The 23,048-nt window shown below is 41.8% G+C and overlaps 1 protein-coding gene and 1 non-coding gene across 13 annotated transcripts in view; one reads left to right on the top strand and one right to left on the bottom strand.

Annotated features, from left to right (window-relative positions):
- LOC116666059 (probable G-protein coupled receptor 158) overlaps positions 1-18,677 on the bottom strand; it is a 94,924-nt gene extending 76,247 nt beyond the window's left edge. For 11 of the 12 annotated variants that reach the window (XR_004322922.1, XR_004322924.1, XR_004322921.1 and 8 more), the window contains exon 1: positions 17,307-18,677. Coding sequence is in view for 5 of the 12 variants with exons in the window: in XM_032488104.1 (XP_032343995.1) it covers positions 17,307-17,998 (692 nt within the window). In the remaining 7 variants the exon portion in view is untranslated. Of the gene's footprint in view, positions 1-5,872; positions 6,040-17,306 lie in introns of all 12 variants that reach the window. The other variant, XR_004322927.1, reaches the window with a different exon arrangement.
- TRNAT-AGU lies at positions 10,449-10,520 on the top strand. The gene has a single exon. It is a non-coding gene; the product is annotated as a tRNA-Thr (tRNA).
- Positions 18,678-23,048: the final 4,371 nt, after the last annotated feature.

Below are 23,048 nucleotides of genomic sequence, written 5' to 3'. Positions count from 1 at the left end.
GAGATATATAGCAATTATTTCATTAAAAGGATTTGCACACAAATAGCACATGAACAGAAAAGCATACTTCATAGTTGCTAATGGGGTGGGATCAAGAAGAGACTTTGTACAGGGGACAAAGAGCAATTTCCTTTTTGTTACCATCTAACTGTAAAATACTCTAGAATCATGTTTCAGTCATCTTTGGGTAACTTCCTCACTTGGGTCCTCTCGTCCTCAGAAAACACTGCTCAGAAAAGCATTTCTCATTTAGCTCAAACCCATAACTACAAAAAGTACAGGAGAACCAAGAACACAGTCTGATTCCCCTCTAGAAAATCTAGAAGAATTTGACAACAGTCAGTCTTAGGGCAAGAAAATGTTCTCCTCCCCCACACTACTTTGCAACTGACATGTTGAGAGAAGCTTGCCAAAAACTTTACATAGTGACAAATGTCTTCCATCTGTCTGGCTTCTTGTTCTTGGAAGGCTTTTTGGCAATCAAGTCACACCTTCCTTGGGAAGGTCTATATATTTTGTGTGGAGAAAATAACTCGTTTGATTTTAAAAAAAGAGAACCAATAAATATAAAATAAAGTAAGGTCAAGCAGGAGGGACATCTGTTCTCCATCCACAAGTATACAGTCTTTCTATTTTGGGGCTCCTGAAGGTGATACTTTCAAAGTCAATTGCAACACATCTCTAAAAGCACGCAGGTTTAGAGTTCCGTAACAAATGATTATACCCCTAAAAAATATGTTTTGAGCTTGCTGCTTTTGCAGAAGTCACTGACTAATGTCTCATTTTATGGTTTTCCTTCACTGGAATAATTTTGAGCTACATTCTCTTTCAATTTTAAATGACAAGATGACAGTTTATTTTATCAAACACATCCACAGTCTTCCTCATATAACCTCTTTGAATATGACCGTTTCTAAATGGAGTGACACAACCCTTGTCAGGGAACCCAGTACAAAGCAGTCACCTATTTTGACTCATTTTATTCAAGTAACAATTCTATAAAGGAGGAAGTACTTTTCTTATTTTCCAAATAAAGAAAATAAGGTTCAGAAAACTTATATAATATATTCAAAGCCATACCTTAATTGCTAGGAAATAAAAAATAAGAACAAAATATATCCTGTTAGAGAAAATAAATGTCTATTGTGAACACTAATCTGTCTTACAATATATAATAATGATTTTATACCTTGAGTTTCCTGATGATTTCATTAAACAAGTCATTTATATTAATGCTTGGCTACAATATCTAAGTGAAAATACTCTTTTTCATTAGTAATTTTTTAAATCACTAAATTTCCCTTTTTTTCTGTTGGTCCTTATTCATATAGCTCTTCAAGTCAAATTACCATCTGATAATCAGCACAGTTTTTTATTTTAAATGACTTTTTCCTCGATCCTAATATTCTATACAGAAGGTACAAGTCAGACATTCCTTGTAACTTTTCAAAGATACATAGCTTGTGTCAGGGAATTCTTCTGATTTAGAAATAATAAAAGCAGATAAGGTTATAAAGTAAATTTAAAATGTTCCCATTGGAATTTAAAATAAAGAGCTTTGTTAGATACCCAAGATATGAACTAAATTTAGGCTTTTCTTGTATGCTTTACACCCTGTGTTTTACATTTTCATTTAGCAAGTGCTCATTAAGTGTCTGACATTATACAATACACCCTTAAAATATCCTCACTGAAACTGTTATGTGACTGGTATTAATCTCCCTAATTTATATCACAACTACATATGGCCAATATCATTCTCCCTAAATAATAGTTGAGAAATTTGGGACACAAAAAGGTGAAACGGCGTACCTAAGGACACACAGCTAATACGTTGATCACCACATCACCCAAATCTGGGAGACAGTTGTGTTTCCTCAGGGGCACCCTATCCACAATGGGCGATCAGCATGGTAATAACTAAAAAAAAAAAAAAAAAAAAAAAAGACTATGATGTCCATATCTTAGGTGTAATGGTAAGAAGACTGGTCAGAAAACCTAAGTTTGAGTTCTTGTTCAAGTTGGTGAGTTGAGCGTATGTTTCTCTACCTCATCCCTCCACATCCAACCATAATGGTAATGAATAAATACAAGAAGGAATGAGAAGTAGTTGACCAGAGATTTGACATAATTCTCTATGATCATACTGATGGTAAGCCAGAGTGGTGGAGCTAAACCCAGGACATGCTCAGGAGAAGGCTGGAACAGAAGTAAACACTGCTTTTTAAGCAAAGTTTATAGAAGGATTTTAGGCTCCAAGTCAGTATGTATGAAGAGTGGAAGTAGAAGATGAGGCAGACATTAAGGTGATGAATTGAAGGATTTTTTTTCTTCTAAGCAGTTATACAAGCTGGCACATCCTCTGCATTCAATGATGACACTTACTCCCAAGCTAAAAACCAAGACCTATTCTGTAAAGAGACTGAAAAAAATGCCTGGGAAGAACTAAAACTTTTAAATGGTTATTAGTTCTCCCAGAGTAAAGGTCTAGAGTGAGCCAGAGATTGCCAACTGCCTTCTCAGGCATGCTAGAGTGAATGAAGCCTGACAGTCGGGGTAGGGGGGCACTGAGGAACTAGGCCTTTACATCTGCCACAAGCATCCTCTCCCTGTAGCTGTATACAGTAACCTAGCCCTTCTGACATAAAACTGATGACTAACGAGGGTCAGATTTGAGATGAACTGGCAGCATAAAGGAGAACTGCTATGAACAAGGGAAATAACTGAACCTGAAACAAACAGCAATAATTCAGGGAACAGAAGACAATTTCATAGATATCTTAACTAATATCCTCAAAGAGATTTGAGAAAATGAACATATAATTATGAAAAAGAAACAATCAGAGCAAGAAAGAGTTCATGGAAAGTAAAAGAGATTTCCAAATGAAAACTAATTTTTCAAAAAGGTAGGAAAAAATAAAAATAAAGATAAAAAGAAAAAGAGATGGAAAATGAGAGAAAAGTTAAGACATACAGACATCAATCCAGAAAGTCGCATATCTAACTGTAGGAGTTCCAGAAAGAGAAAATGGATAGGCCAAAACAGTTTTAAGCCATCATATAAGGAAATTACTGAGTGGAAAAGTCTAAAAGAGCCAATTAAGTGATGAGGTTGATAAATTTTAAAAAATCACATATAAGCACATCATCATGAATATTCAAAACCCCAAGGAAAAAGAAAAGATCTTAAAAGTTTCCATGAGGAGAAAAGATTACCTACAAAGGTATAATAAATCAGGCTAACATTAAATTATTCACCAGCAACAGTGAATGCTAAAAACAATATAACAATATCTTTATATAATTCTGAGGGCAGAATGACTTTGAACCTATAATTCTGTATTCAGACAAATAATCAATCATGCATGAAAACAGACTTTTTCAGACATGGGGAGATGTAGCAACTTTACCTTACACAGAATCTTTCTAAAAAAATATTTTAAATTGTGATCAGGGGGTGGGAGAAAAAAGAATTCTAGAAATAAAGAGGACCAGCATCCAACACACAATTGGATCCAAAATTTCAATAATTTGAAAATATTTCTACAATAGTTATGGCTGCTGAAGGCCTAAAGCAATTTGTACAAATTTTGAGATTCCAAGAATATCTTCAAAAAAAAAATACATTTTTTTTAGCAAACAATGATTAAGAAGTTGGGTGATCTTAGAAATAAGAAAACATGGTTTCTTTTTGTTTCTTTCACATGAAAAAGAAATTAGCAACTGCATGAGGGGGAATTATGTGAAAGGTCTTGATGGAGACATGCACAAACTAAAGGTAACATGGTTCTAAGCAACGGATCTAAAAAACAGGAAAGATAATCCATTGGTCCCTGAAACCTGGAACATTCTGAAAATGGCATAGATTCAGATATTCAGATTTTAATTCTTAGCTGCAACTTATAGACAAAGGACAGAAGTGGGTTTTGTTTTTTTGTTTTTTTATTTTTACTGTTCTGACAGACTGTAAACGTTACCATCTTTAATTATCTAAAAAATATTGGAATAGGGGTAACAGGGTAAGGAAAGAAAAGTAAAGGACAGAAGACATCATTTAAAATTTATGGGTATAAAAATCAAGGTAACCAAAAGAAAAATTTAAATACTATTAATAATACAGTGGTGAGAGTAGAGAAAGGAAACATGAAATATAAAGAAGCTAAATTCCACATCTGTCATATCAGAGAAGCTAATGATGATTTTATTTCCTAAAACTTATAATCCCAAGTTTCCACTGATGATGCTCTTCATTGGAGATGCACCCCTGCCTATATACTTCCTTTCCTATGGTGCAAAGTCTCCCTCCAAATTCACGTCCAAACGTTTGCAATGTCTCCTGACTCTTCCAATCTCACTTCTGTATCCTGTACCCCTAACTGGCAGTTTCTGAGCAGCCCCTGACCTGACATCTGAGCCCTCACCATAAGAGGCAACAAAGTGTGTCAGGAAATGCCAGATGCCAAGACCTGCCAGCCACCAGCTTGAGAGAGGTCCAACCTGCAGAATGTCATCCCAGGCACACCGGTGAGGAAAACAGTGCTTTGCCCGTGAGTTTGCCTGTGGTGCCTCTGCCCTCAGTCTCCTGCTGTCTGTGCCCGGGAAGGTTTTCCCTGTACAGATCTCAGCCGGGCAGCAGAAAAAGCACCCAACTGATCTATGCAAGAAATTCTAGATTTTTAGTCTCCACTTCCCTCACCTCTCAACTGTTCCACTTTATTCATTCACATTCAAGAGTGGGGCAACTATAATTAGCTTATTCTTTGACTAAAATCTCATTAGAGAATTTGGAAAACCCAAGCTCCCAGAGCTAAGGGAGGCAATGGGCAGGAAGGAGGAAAGAAAAATGGAAAATAAAGAAAATAAAAATACATCCACAATCTACATATTACTACAGGCTAGGAATTCTTAAAGCACTTAACGTGTTTCTGTATTTTAACCATTTACTGAACACCTTCTGCATACTTTACTTATCTTGTCAGCCCTCCTCTGGCTGCATTCTAGTAACATTGACTTCCATTCTGCTCTTAGAGCATTTGAAGCTCATTCCTATCTCAAGGGCTTTGCTCTTGCTGCTCCCTATCTCAAGGATGATTGCCTAAGCTTGTTTCTTTCTTGTCTGTCTGCTTCTCCTTCATTTAACTCAGTCAGCATTTTAAGGAAGTCTTCCCTTATAACTGCCATATTAACTGCAGCCCACCTTACCTCTCAGCCACTCTTTACCATATTATCTTATTTATTTCCTTACAGCATTCATTTCTACCAAGAATTGCTATATTTTGCTTGTCATCTATGTCCCCCACTCAAAAAATCCATGAGGATAGGGATTTTTGTCTGTCTTTTTTACTGTTATATTCTCAATACCTATACCCCTAGCCTGGTACATGTTGCATACCACATTTTTTAAAAAAGAATAACACATTCCAGACATTATGCCAAAGTCTTTACATATATAAGATCATTTACTCTTTACATTGTGCTCTATGCCCTTTACATATAAAGAAATTCAGCCACAGAGGGAAGTAAATAATGTGCCTAGTATTACACAGGAAGTAAAGTGGAAGCTCATAGATTTAAATCTAGGTTTATGTCCCCAAACCCTTCTTCTTAGGCACTATTCCATACTTCCTGAAATATGCAGGCAATTTCTAGAGGCAGTGAATATGAGAGGTCATGAAATGTGATCCTTGCCCCTGAAGGACATGTAGAACTAGTTGAGGAAACAGGATGTTTACATAAAGAAACAAATTGTAACAAGAGGCAGCTGCTCTCACGATAGTCCCTGTTTTAAAGGTGAGAAATCAAAATATAATCCAAAATAAAATGAGGGAGAAACAGCATACAGCTCAGTGGCTCACCACTCCAGTGCTCTTACCTGTGATCTCCTTGCCTTCATAACCTGCTAGTCATTCTGCCTCTGCCAAGGGTCATACACAACACTGGAATGCTTCGGGACCCAGAATGGCCTGCAGCCAAATGTTTTCGATGACTAAAACTGAAGTTGCAAAGCATTTACAACATTCAATTCTCACTCTTAAGACCCTGTAAAAGGAATTAATTATATGTACTTCAACCTTATCAAACACTGTTTACTTTTTCCCAAGTTTGCTTCTAGATTATAAAGAGTTTTGTTTTTGATATAGACTTCTGAAACTATCCTTACATTATCTCATTCCCAGGGTCTGGAGAGGACCTAGGAACTTACCAGCAGGCTTTTTAGGTGATCCTGATACCCAGTCGAGTTTGGGGTCAGTGAATAATGAACATAACTTAAACTTTTACTTGATGACCCAGGGTCTCTCCGTACCTGTTATTAAACTAAACATTCACTACAGCCATAGCTAGTGCAGGTGATGGTCACCACTTCCCTGGGTCTCAACTTCCTCACCTATAAAAGTAAAAAGAAATTGGATTACATGATCTCTAAAATCCTTTTTACTGCTAAAATTCTAATTCTTCAAAAAGGAGCTTCCCCACGACATTTACTAGAATATTGTTTATTTAAAGAATGCCCCAATTGTTATTTGCCTCTTTCTCAAAAACAAAAGTGGAAAGACAAATACATTTCTAAATAACTGTCAGAAGGCCGATTATGAGGGCTTTCCCTCAAAACTAATTATTAAGTCAATACCTAAAACAGCTTGCTCAAAAGTTTGCCTTATCCAGAAAAATAATAATCTTCATCCTTCTTTTCATGGGCCTTGGACTCATCCTTCAACATTCCCAGCATTGTCTCTCATTTCCCTGTGGTCAGCACAGTGTACAGCAGCACGCTCCTCATTCCTTGCCCCTGCGGCTCACGTATATTACATGTTTATGGATGGCATGGGAATAAGTAGTCATGTATCAGTTTGTGCTAAGGTAATTTGCACTGTGAAGCCTTAACATTCTTTTCCATCATGCAGTCATTGTTATTTTTAAAGATTTCTTCTGACTTAGGATTCTAGACATTACTAATGTTAAAAACTATGTCTTTAAACATGTTAAAGCCTTAAATAATGTTTATGTAACACGTCACTTTAATTATTTTTTCCTAAGAAATTCCATTTACAATACATTCAAACTACGAACAATTTCTAGTCAAATCAATAAGGTCAAAGTGGCAAACAGAACATCTTAAAAATATGTATTGTAATGTACTAATATTCCTTTAATGGGGTAAGCTCTGCATCAGCCTGATTATACAGCTTTGACTTCCTGAAATCTCTGAAATGCATGCACAGTCAACCTGTTTTTATGATGATTAAACCTTTAGGGGCTTGATTCCTCACTACTTACTGAAAAGAATAATTCAGTTTCATCAGAACTATGAAAGTGCTCAGTGGGAAACAGAGCTTCATGAAAAAGTAAAACACAATTCCACAGCATCACAGATTGCTAATTGTTTTTCATCAGTTCATTCATCTCCATTTTCCCCTGTCCCGTCCCCACTCTTAATTTTTCCCTCTCTCCTCTCTTTGCCCTCCAGAGATTCATGCATACACATACACACATTTTCTTTTCAGGATGCATCCTTTAATGGGAAATCTTAAATATAATACATTTAGCTATACAAGCAGTAAAAGCATGCTTAGCAACAAATTCTGCAAGTAATTTGGCCAGATGTTCTTTTTGAGCCCCAATGATATGAAAACGTGAATTAATATTCCACTGATCTACCAAAATTTTCCACTTCTCACTCTTGTCTGAATTCATGTAAGTAATGATCTTATGTTCCAGACAAATAGAAATGTGATCTGACAAACTCATACACACACACAGAAATACATATAGAACCCTTGAAATAAGGACAGCCATAGAATAGCATTTTTATATACGTTCCCTCTACACCAGCAGCTTTCAACCAGAGGCATTTTTATCCCCTAGGTGATACTTGGCAATGTTTGTAGACACTTTTGATGGTCACACTGGGCGGGGAGGTTGCTACTGGCATCTAGTGGGTGAAAGTCAGGGGTGCTGATAAACGTCTTACAATAAACAAGACATCCCCTACAACAGGGGATTATCTGGCCCCAAATTTCAGTAGTTCTGAGGTTAAGAACCCCTACTCTACACAGTGGTCTGAGGCATCAAATAAGGGGAAAACCAAACTCTTCATTCCATTCCAGGCAGCTGTCTAGAAAAGAAACGAAAAGTAAAGTAAAGTAAAGTAAAGTAAAGAAAAGAAAAGAAAAGAAAAGAAAGGAAGAAAGGAAAAGAAAGGAAAAGACAAGACCACACTTCCACAATTCCATTTAAATCTCTTTAACCAAAACTAGTTACATGGCTATACCACACAGCTTTTACTTCCACCCTGAAACCTCTAAGCACTTTAGAATGGAAAGACAGATCTGTTCCCTCTATTTTTAGTTTATAAGTGGTCTTTTATTCTCACTGTCCTGGACTTTCCCCCACAGCATGAGTGAAATGCTTTGCCAGATGGTGTGGGAAAGATTTTGATAATCATTACTTCACCGATTATGAAAATAAAAGTTTCTGCAGCTTCTGGCCCAATGTTTTGTACATTTCACATGTCTTGAAAAGAAAGTGTGGTTACAGGTTCTAGTATAGCTTGTCTTTTTTAACAAAATTATTCATGAAGACCAATAGCAATCTAATTTATATACAGCAGTGAGGTGTAGGTCTAGATTTTTTTTTTGTTTCTATATATGCATATTTTGCTGCATCTGGAAAACTATAGATGATAATAGAACTTTTTAGCTCTAGAGACCATGGAATATGATTTCCCATTTTCTAATATCACAGGTCATCAAATAGAAGATGCCATTAATTTTAAGATGCACTATTATTACATTGCATACCACTAAAAGAAAATGTGCGCCAATTGGAAATGATGTACCCTCAGCCATAAGACATATCTCAATTTGAGAGACATCAAAATGTGGAAAAGGCATATCTTAGAATTGATAAAATACATTATTCTGTATTACTTTTTCCTATTTCTCAGAGAAAAGTCATGTGTCATGTTATTCTATAAAAATCCTCCCATAATAATGTAATAAGGTATGCACATTGGACAAAACACATAAATAGTGAGAAAAGTAGGTTAAGGAAGTAAGCCAAAATTGTATATAATTCTAAGTTTCCTTTAGGTTATAGGTGAACTGGTGGACAAGATTTTTTTTAATCCTATGTTGTCTTTTTCTTTTTTTTTTTTTACTTTTTTTTATTGACATACAGTCAGTTTACAATGTTGTGTCAATTTCTGGTGTACAGCACAATGCTTCAGTCACACAAGAATTATGGGGAAAAGTTACAACAGATAGCTGTAATGAATGAAAATTAACTGGATTTCAATTACTTATGAGTATTTGTTAATGGTAAAAGGGAAAGAGACTGCCTTCTTTGATAAAAAGGTAGGAAATCGATTTTTTGTTGGGGAAAATAATCTTGGGGTCACATCACATTTAAGCTAATCTGTGTTTTCTATAAATTCTACCCATAATAAATTCTTTCTATAATTCTACCTATACAATAAAACTAGATGAATCCTATGATTGCTTAGAGGCACTATAATATCCTTTGGTATAAAAAAGAAAGTCATTGTCCTTATACTAAATTTGCTGTTTTAGAAAATGGGTTGGGGGGCAGGATGAGAAAGACTTTTAGCCAAGAAGATTAATTTTTTCTTGAACTGAAGAAGTATTTCATAGAACAGCTTATTCACCGAAGTTTTTTCATAGGTCCAGTTTTAGGAAGAATGACTTATTAGATAAGTAAAATGCCTAGTCAAAGTAGAAATTACACCTAGAAAAGGTTTTTTGCTAAAAGCTGAAAAGTGATTAAGACTAAAAGATCAGGAAAAACAAGGCAGTGCATATGCCATAGCTGTGCTGGGCAAGAGCCTAATAGCTGCAAAACCTCCCAAGCATAGTTCCAGGGCCGGTGAACTCCCTATTTGCACGTAGTGGCCATCAGGCTGCTGAAGTTATCAAAATTCCAATGTACCATTTTAGTAATTCTGTTTAACCCTGTGAACATCAGTGCAGAACTGAAGAGAGAAAACATACAAGGCGCTAATGCTTCCTTATCAACCAAATGCAAAATAACACCAACATACTTCTCAGCATCCCGGTATATTACAAATTCAATAAAACACAGTGCTTGTTGGAAAAGGGTAGCCTTAAAATCCTCAACACTGAAATCCTCAACAACAAACTGCTGCTTTTCTGAAGTTGAAAGTAAAATTTGACTTTTCCGGGAGCTGAGTCTGTAAAATCACTCTAGTGAGGGCATTAGTTCCCTCTCCGGAGGGTAGGCCTAAACTCTTGTCATTTACTTAGCAGTCTTGGAAATCCCATTTCTGCTTCCGAATGCATGTTCTAGAAAGTGGCAAGAAAATGCTGTACCACTGTTTCATCACACTAAATAGCCTTCTTTGAAGTTGTAAAGCCAACCAGAGAGGTAAATCAAAGACAGGTTGTTCTTTTAAGAGTAAGGAAAGAAGAGGGGAGGGTGTAGCTCAGTGGTAGAGTGCATGCATAGTATGCATGAGGTCCTGGGTTCAATCCCCAGTACCTCCATTAAAATAAATAGTAAACATAATCCCTCCCTAAAAAATAAAAAAAAAAAATTAAAAAAGAGTAAAGCGCTTTAGGATGCCTAAAGATTGGTACCTTGAGGGAAATTACACAAATATATTGAGGCCCTTTGTTCAGAAACCTGTGAAACAGCTTCTTGTTGAATTTTAAGTAAATTTATTCTTATTTTGAAATGGAGTTCTCATTTCCATTAGTATATATACTTAATTCAGTGTACATTGAGAGGGCTTTCTGTAAATATCCTGTGAATGAATGACCATGATAAAGTCAAACATTGAATATATATGAACATGATCCCCATTTAAATGAGCATACATTAACTGATTTCAGCATTATAATCAGAACTTCACAAGTTAAAGTGACACATTTAATTATGTATATAGTCACAGTATTTAAATTGAAAGGAACCAACAAGTAACCTAGTCCAACCCCTTTTAATTTACAGATGAGGAAACCAGTTTAGAAAGGCTACCTATGGTAAGACCATAGTCAAGAGTGTGGTCCAGGCTAGGGCCAACATCTTCTGTCTTCAAGGCCAGTATTTCTTCCATGATCCACTATCATTACAGGCCATCAAAATAATTAGGAATGAAACTAAACCATTATATACATTATGAATTACTATAAGTCATATGACTTTAATACAGCTAAACTAAGAAAGCGTATGTTTGGATAGGGACAGTATTTAGGAAGATAGAAGCTATGATACAACATATATACTGAGCTTTCTGTGTGATGACAGTTCTTCATTTAGTCTTTATCGAATCTCAAAGGAGATACACTTTACTATTCACAGTTTACAGATGAAATAATTGAGACTCAAAAGTCTCAATAGCAAAAGTCCATCTAAAAACTCTTTGATCCGTTACCCAGGTAGACAACTCTGTGCTGTACCTGCAGGTTACCTCTTCAACCACTACCAGTACCCACGAGAGACATAAGACATGGTTGGCCTAGAGCAAGATGGTAATTTCTCTAACACTGTGTGAATCATCCTCTTTTGCTGAAAGCAGAGATCTGTACCGGAATCTCTGATGGAGGTGTGTGGGCATATATTTGTGAAGGAGAGAAAGTGAAGTGACCCCTCAGGAGTCAGTGACTCAGTGACACCAATGTTCATTACATTAGTTTCTAAAAAGGGGTTTCCACACTATTGTGATCTTTCCTTCATTACCCGATTGCCTTTTTTTTTTTTTTTTAACCAAACTGCAGGTCTGACATTCACTTGGTTTCCTCTTCTGCACATTACACTCCTATCAGTATCATTTCCACAAGATACTGCATTTATGTGTATCGGCACTGTTTCCAGAGCCGCCTTGTGGCCCATTTGGATAGGCCACTTAAGAACTCATAGAACAAGGAGTTATAAAGGTATCTGGATATCATCAAGTCTATTTCCACATTTTAATTGTGCAGAAACTGACTGTCAGGTAACACAGCCACTCAGAGACAAAACTGGGACTTGAGGCAAAGTTGTAATTCAAGTCTAATACTCTACTCTCTATATAACATACTTGATTACATGATTGGCCTAAAAGAACAAGTGTCTTACCACTTATTTGGCCAAGTACGTTAATTATTTCAAGCCAATACCATGTTACATTTTTTAATAACAGAATAAAAACAAAATTGGTGATCAAGAGATAGCGCCATAGGGTAGTAGAAAGTACAGACTCATGACTAGGTAGATCTAAATTTGATTCAGGCTCCCTAATTCACTAGCTATGTTCCCTTAAGCAAGTTGCTCAACTTTTTGAAGTTCTAACTACCTGAGGATACTAAAAATTGAATGCAGTGGGATTTATATCTAAAGCATCTGACATGTAGTAGATGCTCAATATGTATCAGTTCCCATTAATTCTAACACATCCCGAAGAGCTATGCCACCCTAGCAAATTCCTTCAGCCCTTTGGGTCTGTTTCTCCACTGTGCAATGGGAAGAGGAAAGGCATCAAATGAATTCCAAAATCCCTTACTGCTCATCAAGTAAGAATTAAGTCTCAAAGTTTCCTTTACCTTAATTTAAATTCAACAAACACTTGTATTCATCCTAGGCACTGAACATTTCCAGCCACCACCAGGAAGGTAACTATGGTTTAGCAAAATGAGATTCAATTCCATAGTACTTTAAGTTCCACACAGAACAATTCATATGCAAAACTAAAGGAGTTAACTTTAAAGAAAACTCTACCAAGACATCACAAACCTAATGTGATAAATAAAAGTAATTTAGGGTATACCTTAAATTATTACTCTCACTTTTTTTTTTTTTGGCTGGAATGGAAGATGAGGCCTAAAATATTTACACTGTTAAGTCTATAACAAAAGACTCATGAGTCTTTTAGGTAAAGCAACTAACGCCACTTTTGGGGGGAAGAAAAAGAAATGAGCAGTAAATTTCTCTTCCCATGGGAGTTTTATGCCAGGCCTTAGAATTTAAGAAACTTGTATCATTCTGAAACAGAGGGGAATAAAATTTATTCTGAGAGGTGTTTTACAGTGATAAGCATAAATATAAGATGATAATTGAGCATGTTCTCCACATTACTTTTGAAGTTCATGTATCGGATTTATACTCTCTAAAAATAAAATGTAATTTAAATGCTTGAATCTTGTATGCTAGACCTGAGGAAACTGTAGCTGAAATATTCACTGAAATTAAATGAAAATCTTAACTACAAAGTTTCTTCTCTTCTTCCATGAGGAAATGATTACCGATAGATTTTTTGATACTGATTTTTAAAAGCCTTATTTTTGCAAATAACATTCTAGATTCAAAATGTATTTAAAATCATGATTAAGAGCTCCCATGGCTTCCCAAAAATTCATTTGTGGCTTACCCTGTTACCATACCTGTCACTATACTATTCACTTACATTATAAAATTTTAGAATACACATCTTAGATGATAAAACATCAACAATATAAAAAACCTTTGCCTTTTATGAGTTTGAAGAGACAGAAAGGACACATTGAAATATTTTTTCTTAAATGTTTGAAGTAAACAATATAATATTTTTTAAAAAATCAGCAGCTGTATAAACAGCTCATACAACTTAATAAGAAAACTAACCATCCAATCCAAAAATGGGCAGAAGACCTAAGCAAGCAGTTCTCCAAAGAAGACATACAAATGGCTAGTAGGCACATGAAAAAATGTTCAATATCGCTAATTATCAGAGAAATGCAAATCAGAACTACAATGAGGTATCACTTCACATCAGTCAGAATGGCCATCATTAAAAAGTCCACTAATGATAAATGCTAGAGGAGGTGTGGAGAAAAGGGAACCCTCCTACACTATTGATAGGAATGTAGTTTGGTGCAGTTGTTATGGAAAACACTATGGAGATTCCTTAAAAAAACTAAAAATAGACTTCCATATGACCCAGCAATCCCACTCCTGGGCATATATCCAGAAGAAACTTTAATTCGAAAAGATACCTGCACCCCAATGTTCATAGCAGCACTATTTACAATAGCCAAGATGGAAACAACCTAAATGTCCATTGCCAGATGACTGGAGAAAGAAGTTGTGGCATATTTATACAATGGAACACAATTCAGTCATAAAAAATAATAAAATAATGCCATTTGCAACAACATGGATGAACCTAAGATTGTCATTGTAAGTGAAGTAAGACAGAAAGAGAAAGAAAAATACCATACGATATCACATATGTGGAATCTGAAAAAAAAAAAAAAAAAGACAAACTTATTTACAAACAGAAACAGACTCACAGACATAGAAAACAAACTTATGGTTACCAGTTGGGGAAGAGCTTAGGAAGGGGTAAATTGGGAGTGTGAGATTTGCAGATACAACTACTATATATAAAGTAGATAAACAAGTTCCTACTGTACAGTACAAGGAACTATATTTAGTATCTTGTAGTAACCTATAATAAAAAATATGAAAATGAATATATGTATGTATATGTATGACTGAATTATTACGTTCTACACCAGAAATTGACACAACATTGTAAACTGACTATATCTCAATTAAAAAAAAATCAACAGCTGTGTTATATAGGCTTTTTTTTTTTCTTTTTGGTCCTAAAAGATGATAGAGAGTAAGCTATGCCCCCAACATAAGTTGTGTGCAGAGGCCCAGAGAGCCACAGAAATGTGCTTTAAGCATATATTTATGGCAAGCATAGTGTGAACCAGAGGCAGAAGTCCTGGATCCTATTTCTGTTGTTAAAAACTTGATATGTGATTTTTGGGCAAGTCACTCCACCTTTCTGATCTGCTCCTTTATCTGTGAAACAGGAGGAACCATCTGACCTAGGATTTCTTCCAGTTCCTATAATTAACATCTGTGTGAATCCTCAATACTGCACCTGAGGGGCACGGGACATGGGCAGAAGCACTCACAGGAGAGCACTTACTCTGCTGGTCATGCATGCTGCCAGGAGGGGCCAGATCCTGTAGAGAGCCAGACACTAAATGGCCTGGCTTCATGCCTTGGCCAAAGAACACCATCGATGACTATGAGGGCACTTAAAGAGACTCAGCAAGAAACACACTATTTTCTGAACGTAGTCCAAGAACTAGGTAGGGGGTATGTGAGCCTTCACAACCTCAGACCCCTTGTGTTTCCAGCCTTTTATCTTGGCTAGCAGAAGGCCTGAGTCCATTTAGGTGACCTGTACTTTCTAAGCCTTAAGAGAAAAACTTCTGAAAATAAATGGTTCTCATCCCCAGCCCCTTGTCTGACCCTTGAAAATACATATATTTTTATACAGCAGCTATAATACATGCAGCACTCAGGACACCTTCATTAGACAGGTTAGCATAGTGGTTAAAAGTATGAAATGAGCACAAATCCTGGCTCTACTACTTAGCTGCTTTGTGATCTTGGGAAAGAAACTTAATCTCTCTGTTCTTCAGGTTCCTTTTCGGTAAAATAGGGAAATTAATAAAACCTAATTTCATAGAATGTTGTCAGGATTGATCACGATAATGCATGCAAAGCAGTTAGCATGGAGCACAACATAAAATATATGTTAGTAAGAGATAGATAGATAGATAGATAGATAGATAGGATCCATCTTTCAATCCTGGGACCCGGGACTCCCTGAAAAGGCTTATGTGAAGGCCAAAAGCAATTTTCTGGAAGTAAATGGCATCTGCTAATCTTTCCTCTTCTGAGCAAACAATATGGCAAAGATTCAAAGCTAGGCTCAGCTCTTACTAATAGGATCCTGCAGGAATCAGGAGGAAATGAGATTATCCTTAAAGTAGGAAAGAGTTATGCTGGTTTCAGACAAGATCCTTGTGAAAGAGATAGGACACACACACACACACACACACACACACACAAACATTTAATATGGTCCTACAGAATTGAAGGAAAGGGGTTGCTTTTCATTTATGCCTTCTCAAGCATTGCCAGTATTAAAAGCTGCAGAATTTTATAACTGGATGGCTCCTTCGAGACCATCTAGTTTAACTCCCTTACTTGATAAGTAGCTGAGGCCCAGAAAGATAAAGCAACTTATTTGAGGTCATTCAGCAGTAAATGACAGTGCCAAGACAAACCAGTTTTCTGACTCCTCCCATTTGCCACCCAGTGCTCCTCCTGGTATCTTTCACCAAGTCCTCATCCTGTCCTTGTGCCAAAAGGGCATTAAAACGCGAGCGCACACACACACGTTTCTCACTTTTGCCCAGTTTCCCAAGAGGTAGAGAAGCAGCTCAACCCCTAAAACCTTCTTCCCACTGGGATTTGAGGAGGATTCCAATCTATACCCTCTCCCAGGCCCTCTTTGGAGTTTCTGCTCTCCTTTCTGTTCACGTTCACTCTTAAGGGCTCTTAGGAGTTCCTCACCCCAAAGATCAGGCACATCTCAGAGCATAAGTTACCACCTGCTAATTTGCAACTTTGCACCTTCCCACAAATGCTATACCGTGAGGCAGGAAAATACAGAACTATTACTGTTTCCTCCAAGCTCCCTAATTGAATTCAGTGAGAACTGATCCCTACCTCCCTAGGATAACTCAACCAGGTTTGTTTATATAGTGTCTGTCTGTGAAGGGCAGGAGAACCCTTAGGTATGCCTAATTCTGAAAGCAGAAGGAGGGCACCAAGGAATAGGAGATGGATTAGGGGAAGAAGGGAGATGAGTAGAAGGAACACAGCGACCAAACTTGCAAAGTCTGGATCCTGGGGACAGCTATACTGTGAGACTGACTCACCGCTGAGGAGACAGAACTGCCGAGGGGATTGCACTGTTTTCATTATGCGCTCTGGTAACTGACTAACAACAAACTGGCGCCCCCAAACTACACATGTAGGAGGAAGCGGGCAAAGGCTATCCTGAAGTAGCAGAAACAATGAACTCTTTTTCCTCCCTCTCTCTTCTCCACTCTCATGAGAGGCTTGTCACTCTGCACCTTGCTGCGTACCCTGAGCTCACCAGATTTCAGTGCATCATCCCTGTCGGGGAACTCCTCTCTCTGATCTCCGGAGGGTTAGAGAGAAACAGGGCATATCTCAGCTCTACCAAGAGCTGCCCGTCCTTTGCCCCTTGCCAAGGAACTGACTTGAGAGAACGGCTTTCACAGATTGTTTGAAACTGACAAACGCGGGGCGCTTCTTGTCTCTAAGCACATACGCCTGCCTGGGGTGTCCCTCAGCCTGGGTCTCTGCTTTGAGAGTGGGAGGCGTTAAGTGTCACAGCCATGCATTCCTTCCCCACACGCTCAACTAACCACGAAACCGGAAGAAAGACGTTGCTTTTATCTTTTTTCCCTCCTTACCTGAATTCCGGGACCAGGTTAGGCTGCAACCTGTAGAAAGCAGCGGAGAGAGTGACCAGCCACCCGGGCTTGTAACTCCCGTTCTCGCACTCCAGATAAGGCGGGGACCAGTTGACATGGCTCTTGTCCCCGCTAAGCCCGTCCCTGCGCCGCCAGCTATGGCCCAGGCCCCGGGGCCCCTGATTGGAGCCGCGGCGGTGTAATGGGTCCTCCACTTGCGCCGGAGGCCGTGGAACCACTCGGTCTCCAGCGTGGCGTGCCGAGGAGGACAAGTCCTGGAGCAGTATGCGACTCTCCTCACGTGTGGCCTGGAGGAAGACCTGCGGGGCCGGCGTAGACAGCGACTCCGTGCTGAAGGTGATGGCCGCCCGGGAGATGCTGGGCTCACCCTCCAGGAGGCTCCGCACTAGTGCCCGGTACCACTCCAGGTCATCCTGCAAGTTCTGTTCCCGAGACTTATTTCTGTGCAGCATCATGTTGAGGAAGTTGGTGGCGTGTGTCAGCGTGTCCAGCGCCCCGTGCAAGGAGGGATGGGAGCTGGCTAGGGCAGGCGACTTTCCCGGCAGGCCCACCAACTTGTGGCGACTGGAGCAGTTGGCTCGCTTCAGCTGGTGGGAGTTTCCGGTGTAGAGGTAAGAGGGCCACGTCCATGGGCACCTCCTCGGCATGTTTCTGTGCCAAGATGGTGCCATCGGTGGAGCGGCTCCAGGGAGCTGAGGCGTCCGAGGCAGAGGTTCGAGCTCACTGTTGGGAGTGCTGCTTCGCCCTCAGGGTGCTCTCTCGAGGGGAATCCAGCCGACCCGGAGGGTCGCGGCTAGCACCAACAACTCCCAATCGCAGATGAACGAGCAGGAAGCAGAAGAGTAAGGGGTAAGCCATGGCTCCCATCTGCCTCGCAGCGCGGAGAGGAGGTAATGGGAGGAGTCACTTTTAAAATTTTGGTCGTCAGTCTATCAACAGTACGAGTTTTACTAGGGGTCTTGCCCCTGCTCCAGATGGCACCTAGTCCAAAAGGACTTTAAAGTAAAAATGTACGAAATATGCCTGGCTGACTAACCTACCGTCACAGGAAATCAAATCACCTGTGGCAACGCTGGCATTGGGTCCGCTCGGGGTTACGCACCTCGCAGCCTTGAGCCGAAAAGGTTACATCCCCTCTCGCTGCCACCAGCTATAGTTAGCCTGCTTACGTCTTTCTGCTCAGCAGCTTCCACCGCCGCTTTCATTGAGGTGTGTTCGAGAGCCGCTGCTGCCCTGCCGCCGCCACTGCTTGCCGCCGCTGCCAACCTGCCGCCGCCGCTGCTTGCCGCCACCGCTGCTTGCCACTGCCCTGCCGCCGCCGCTGCTTGCCGCCACCGCTTGCCGCCGCCGGTGCTTGCCGCTGCCCTGCCGCCGCCGCTGCTAACCTGCCGCCGCCGCTGCCCTCCCGCCACCGCTGCTAACCTGCTGCCGCCGCTGCTTGCCGCTGCCCTGCCGCCACCGCTTGCCGCCGCCACTGCTTGCTGCCGCTGCTAACCTGCCGCCGCCGCTGCTTGCCGCTGCCCTGCCGCCGCCGCTGCTTGCCACTGCCCTGCCGCCGCCGCTGCTAACCTGCCGCCGCCACTGCTTGCCACTGCCCTGCCGCCACCGCTGCTTGCCGCCACCGCTTGCCGCCGCCGCTGCTAACCTGCCGCCGCCGCTGCTTGCCGCCACCGCTTGCCGCCGCCTCTGCTTGCCGCTGCCCTGCCGCCGCCGCTGCTAACCTGCCGCCGCCGCTGCTTGCCGCCACCGCTTGCCGCCGCCTCTGCTTGCCGCTGCCCTGCCGCCGCCGCTGCTAACCTGCCGCCGCCGCTTGCCGCCACCGCTGCTGCTGCCGCCGCTGCTAACCTGCCGCCGCCGCTGCTTGCCGCTGCCTTGCCGCCGCCGCTGCTAACCTGCCGCCGCCGCTGCTTGCCGCCGCCACTGCTTGCCGCTGCCCTGCCGCCGCCGCTGCTAACCTGCTGCCGCCGCTGCTTGCCGCCACCGCTTGCCGCCGCCTCTGCTTGCCGCTGCCCTGCCGCCGCCGCTGCTTGCCACTGCCCTGCCGCCGCCGCTGCTAACCTGCCGCCGCCACTGCTTGCCACTGCCCTGCCGCCACCGCTGCTTGCCGCCACCGCTTGCCGCCGCCGCTGCTAACCTGCCGCCGCCGCTGCTTGCCGCCACCGCTTGCCGCCGCCTCTGCTTGCCGCTGCCCTGCCGCCGCCGCTGCTAACCTGCCGCCGCCGCTGCTTGCCGCCACCGCTTGCCGCCGCCTCTGCTTGCCGCTGCCCTGCCGCCGCCGCTGCTAACCTGCCGCCGCCGCTTGCCGCCACCGCTGCTGCTGCCGCCGCTGCTAACCTGCCGCCGCCGCTGCTTGCCGCTGCCTTGCCGCCGCCGCTGCTAACCTGCCGCCGCCGCTGCTTGCCGCCGCCACTGCTTGCCGCTGCCCTGCCGCCGCCGCTGCTAACCTGCTGCCGCCGCCGCTTGCCGCCGCCGCTGCTTGCCGCTGCCCTGCCGCCACCGCTGCTAACCTGCCGCCGCCGCTTGCCGCCACCGCTGCCCCTGCCGCCGCCGCTGCCAACCTGCCGCCGCCGCTGCCCTGCCGCCACCGCTTGCTGCCGCCTCTGCTTGCCGCTGCCCTGCCGCCGTCGCTTGCCGCCACCGCTGCTGCTGCCGCCGCTGCTAACCTGCCACCGCCGCTGCTTGCCGCCACCGCTGCTGCTGCCGCCGCTGCTAACCTGCCGCCGCCGCTGCCCTGCTGCCGCCACTGCTTGCCGCTACCCTGCCGCCGCCGCTGCTTGCCGCCGCCGCCGCTGCTGCCGCTTCGGCCGCCGAAGACGCTGCTCCATCATCTCACCCGTGGCAGGTCATTTCCGCCTCCCGGCAGTGGCTCCTCCTCATTCGCTTCGCCCCAAGGCGCAGAACGCGCGCACACAGACCCGCACCGCGAGCGCAGCAGCGAGTCCCAGAGAGCAAGGGCTTCTGTTAAGACGTTTGTCTCTCTTGAGCCGAGGGGGCCAGTCAGCTGGCTAATTGGAGCCTTTAGGTTTGGCCGCAAACCGCACTTCTGCCTCTCCGTGCTCTCGGGAGGAAAGCTGGTTTAAAGAGGCAGCTTGGCCGCAACCAAACCCTTGTAGGGCGGTTTCGGTTTCGAGTTGTCTTGCTCCCTGTTTGGCCGGCTTCGCTGTCAATCAGCCAACTGCCATTTGATTGGGTTGGGCGGGAGTCCAGAGCCGAACCCACGGAGGCTCGGAGGAGGCGCAGGAGGAAGCGGTGGCTGCGGAGTGTAGCCGCGCTGATTCCTTCAACCTGCTCGCGTTGTCTGATGACTCGAGAACCCGAGTGGCGGGGGGAAGGGTGGGCGGGAGTGAGGGGATAAGCAAAGCTTTGCTGGCTCAGAGCGAAGGAAACTTGCGCATACTGAGGAGGAGAGTGCTGGCGTCTTGCATGCTTAGTTAAAGCAGCTTTTTTTTGCCTGGAAAAGAGGGAGAAAGTAGTTTCATTGGAGACTTAAATCGGAGGGGAGGGACGTAGGATGGAGACATGTCCTCCCGAGCATCTGCTTATTTTAGGCAACTTATCAAATCTTCTTCCTTGTTGTCGGTTAAAGAAATGATTAAACCCTGCTTGCCGAGGTCTTAGCTATGAGGGAGTAATGGAGACACCTACATGCTGAACTTTAAGAAAAAGTGCCATATTTAAGGAACCTCTGAAAGGGATGAAGGGGAACCTGTGAGCGTGCACATGAGGGAGACAACATGGGCAGGGTCAGGACTCGGACTATGAGAGAATGAAAGAGAGTGAGTCTGTGTTGAGTGAGAAGGGAAGGCGTTCTGACTGGGAGTTCCTAGCATTAGTGGATGTAAGAACTGAAACATCTGGTTGGGGTATCCCAGCTGAAGAAAGAAAAGCTGAATAAGTATGCCAAGCCCCCACCCCCCCAAAGTGATTGGAAAATCCCTTAACACAGCCTCATTGTTTTATTTGAAGCTTTAAGAGTGTCTTCTAACATTTTCATTCTGGAAATACTAATTAGTGCTGGATAGGTAGTGTTTTATGCCTTTGCACCTTCCATATACGCCTCCATTTTCAAATTCCCCAAGAAAAGCATATAGAAAAATCTCAAATTCACTTCAATTCCCAACTTAAAAAAAAAAAAAAAAGTCACCTGTGGCATTTTAAGGTAGCTCTGCTTAGATTTACTTTGCCATCTTATTTTGTTCTCCTTGTTGAGAAAATACCTAAGCATGGAAATGTAAGCTCCAAAGAGCAAAGATTTGTCTGCATTGGTCACCGTAGTATCTTGGGCACCTAGAACACACAGATGGCTGGCATACAATAGATTCCAAATAAATGTTTGCCAAATTAGTGAATGAACCAGAAGATTATGATGATGATGCTAATTATTTAAAAATCCTTCTCCTTACCGAAGAAGAGAAGTCTGATATGTCAGTGGTGAGGGCTTTTGGAATAAGTCATAGCAATCAGTTTTCCAAACTGCAATGTATGGTCTCCAAGGGAGTTTTTATAGCTATGCAAATAGTCATTATTAGATTTGTGTTTATTTACAAGTAGGTTTCATGTTCATATTTGACTTCTTTAAATTTTGCTTTGCAGCATATACTCCTTTGCTAAATAAAGGTCATCTCATTTTAATCCTCTACTATAGTACATGTGGCAATAATAACAGGAATATCTGTTTCTTTAATTTATCAATGTATACAATATGATTTTCTCTCTATTTAATCATCTGAAGACTGAAGTGTAATTTCCTTATTAATTGATGTTTTTGGAAAGCCTGCATAACTTATTAACAATTCTTTAAATTTTTCTAGTATTACATTTTAAAAGGAAGATGTACTTTTATTAGTAGGTGCTTCTGTAAGTAATTCAATGACTCAGTATTATTGAAGGACCTGGGTTCTGGTCCCAGCATTATTTTAAGCAACATATATGACCACTGGCAAGACATTTAAAGTTTCTGTGTCTTGGGACACGAACTGTATGTTGGCCTCATGATTTGAGATTGAGGGAGTCCTGAAATGGCACCTGAGCCACTCTCCAGAAGTGCCAGCCCTTCCCCTAGCACACATCTAACAAGAGTGAAGCAGGCTATGAAAGGCTCTTGCAATTTTGGCATTCCCTTCAGTGGGTCACCTTCAGTCTGCATGGCCAAACAATAGAGGTGAACTAGTTAGGTCTAGAACATCACTGCCCAATAGAAATATAATGTGAGCCGCAAATTTGATCAATACATGTAACCTTAAATGTTCCAGTAGTACATTTAAAAAGTAAAAAGAAAAAAATGAAATTAAATGTAATAACATATTTTATTTAGCCTAATGTGTCATTTCAATAATTAAACAATATAACAATTATTAATGAGATATTCTATCTTTTTTGTACTAAATCTTCAAAATCCAGTGTGTATTTTATACTCACAGCATATGGCACTTCACACTAGTCACATTTCACATGCTCAATAACCACCTGTGGCCAGAGGCTACCACAGAACTCAAGCTCTGGAAAATAGTGCATCATGATCTAGGATGCTCTAGACAACATAGATCCACTCAAAATAAGGTACTACGGTCCAAATGCTCTTGGGGGTCAGGAGTCAAGCTAACTGAGTAGGTAGACAACCCTATGTCTATGTTAGTGCCCATCCCTGAAGGAGATAAATCAAAAGAAGTTTTTATAAGGGACCAAGATATAACACATACTCATACCCCTCTAAGCAGACTG

This window comes from Camelus ferus, chromosome 9 (assembly GCF_009834535.1).
Source record: "Camelus ferus isolate YT-003-E chromosome 9, BCGSAC_Cfer_1.0, whole genome shotgun sequence".
Lineage (NCBI taxonomy): Eukaryota > Metazoa > Chordata > Mammalia > Artiodactyla > Camelidae > Camelus > Camelus ferus.
Note: the sequence above shows the minus strand (reverse complement) of the source record. Positions and strands in the feature narration are given on the sequence as shown.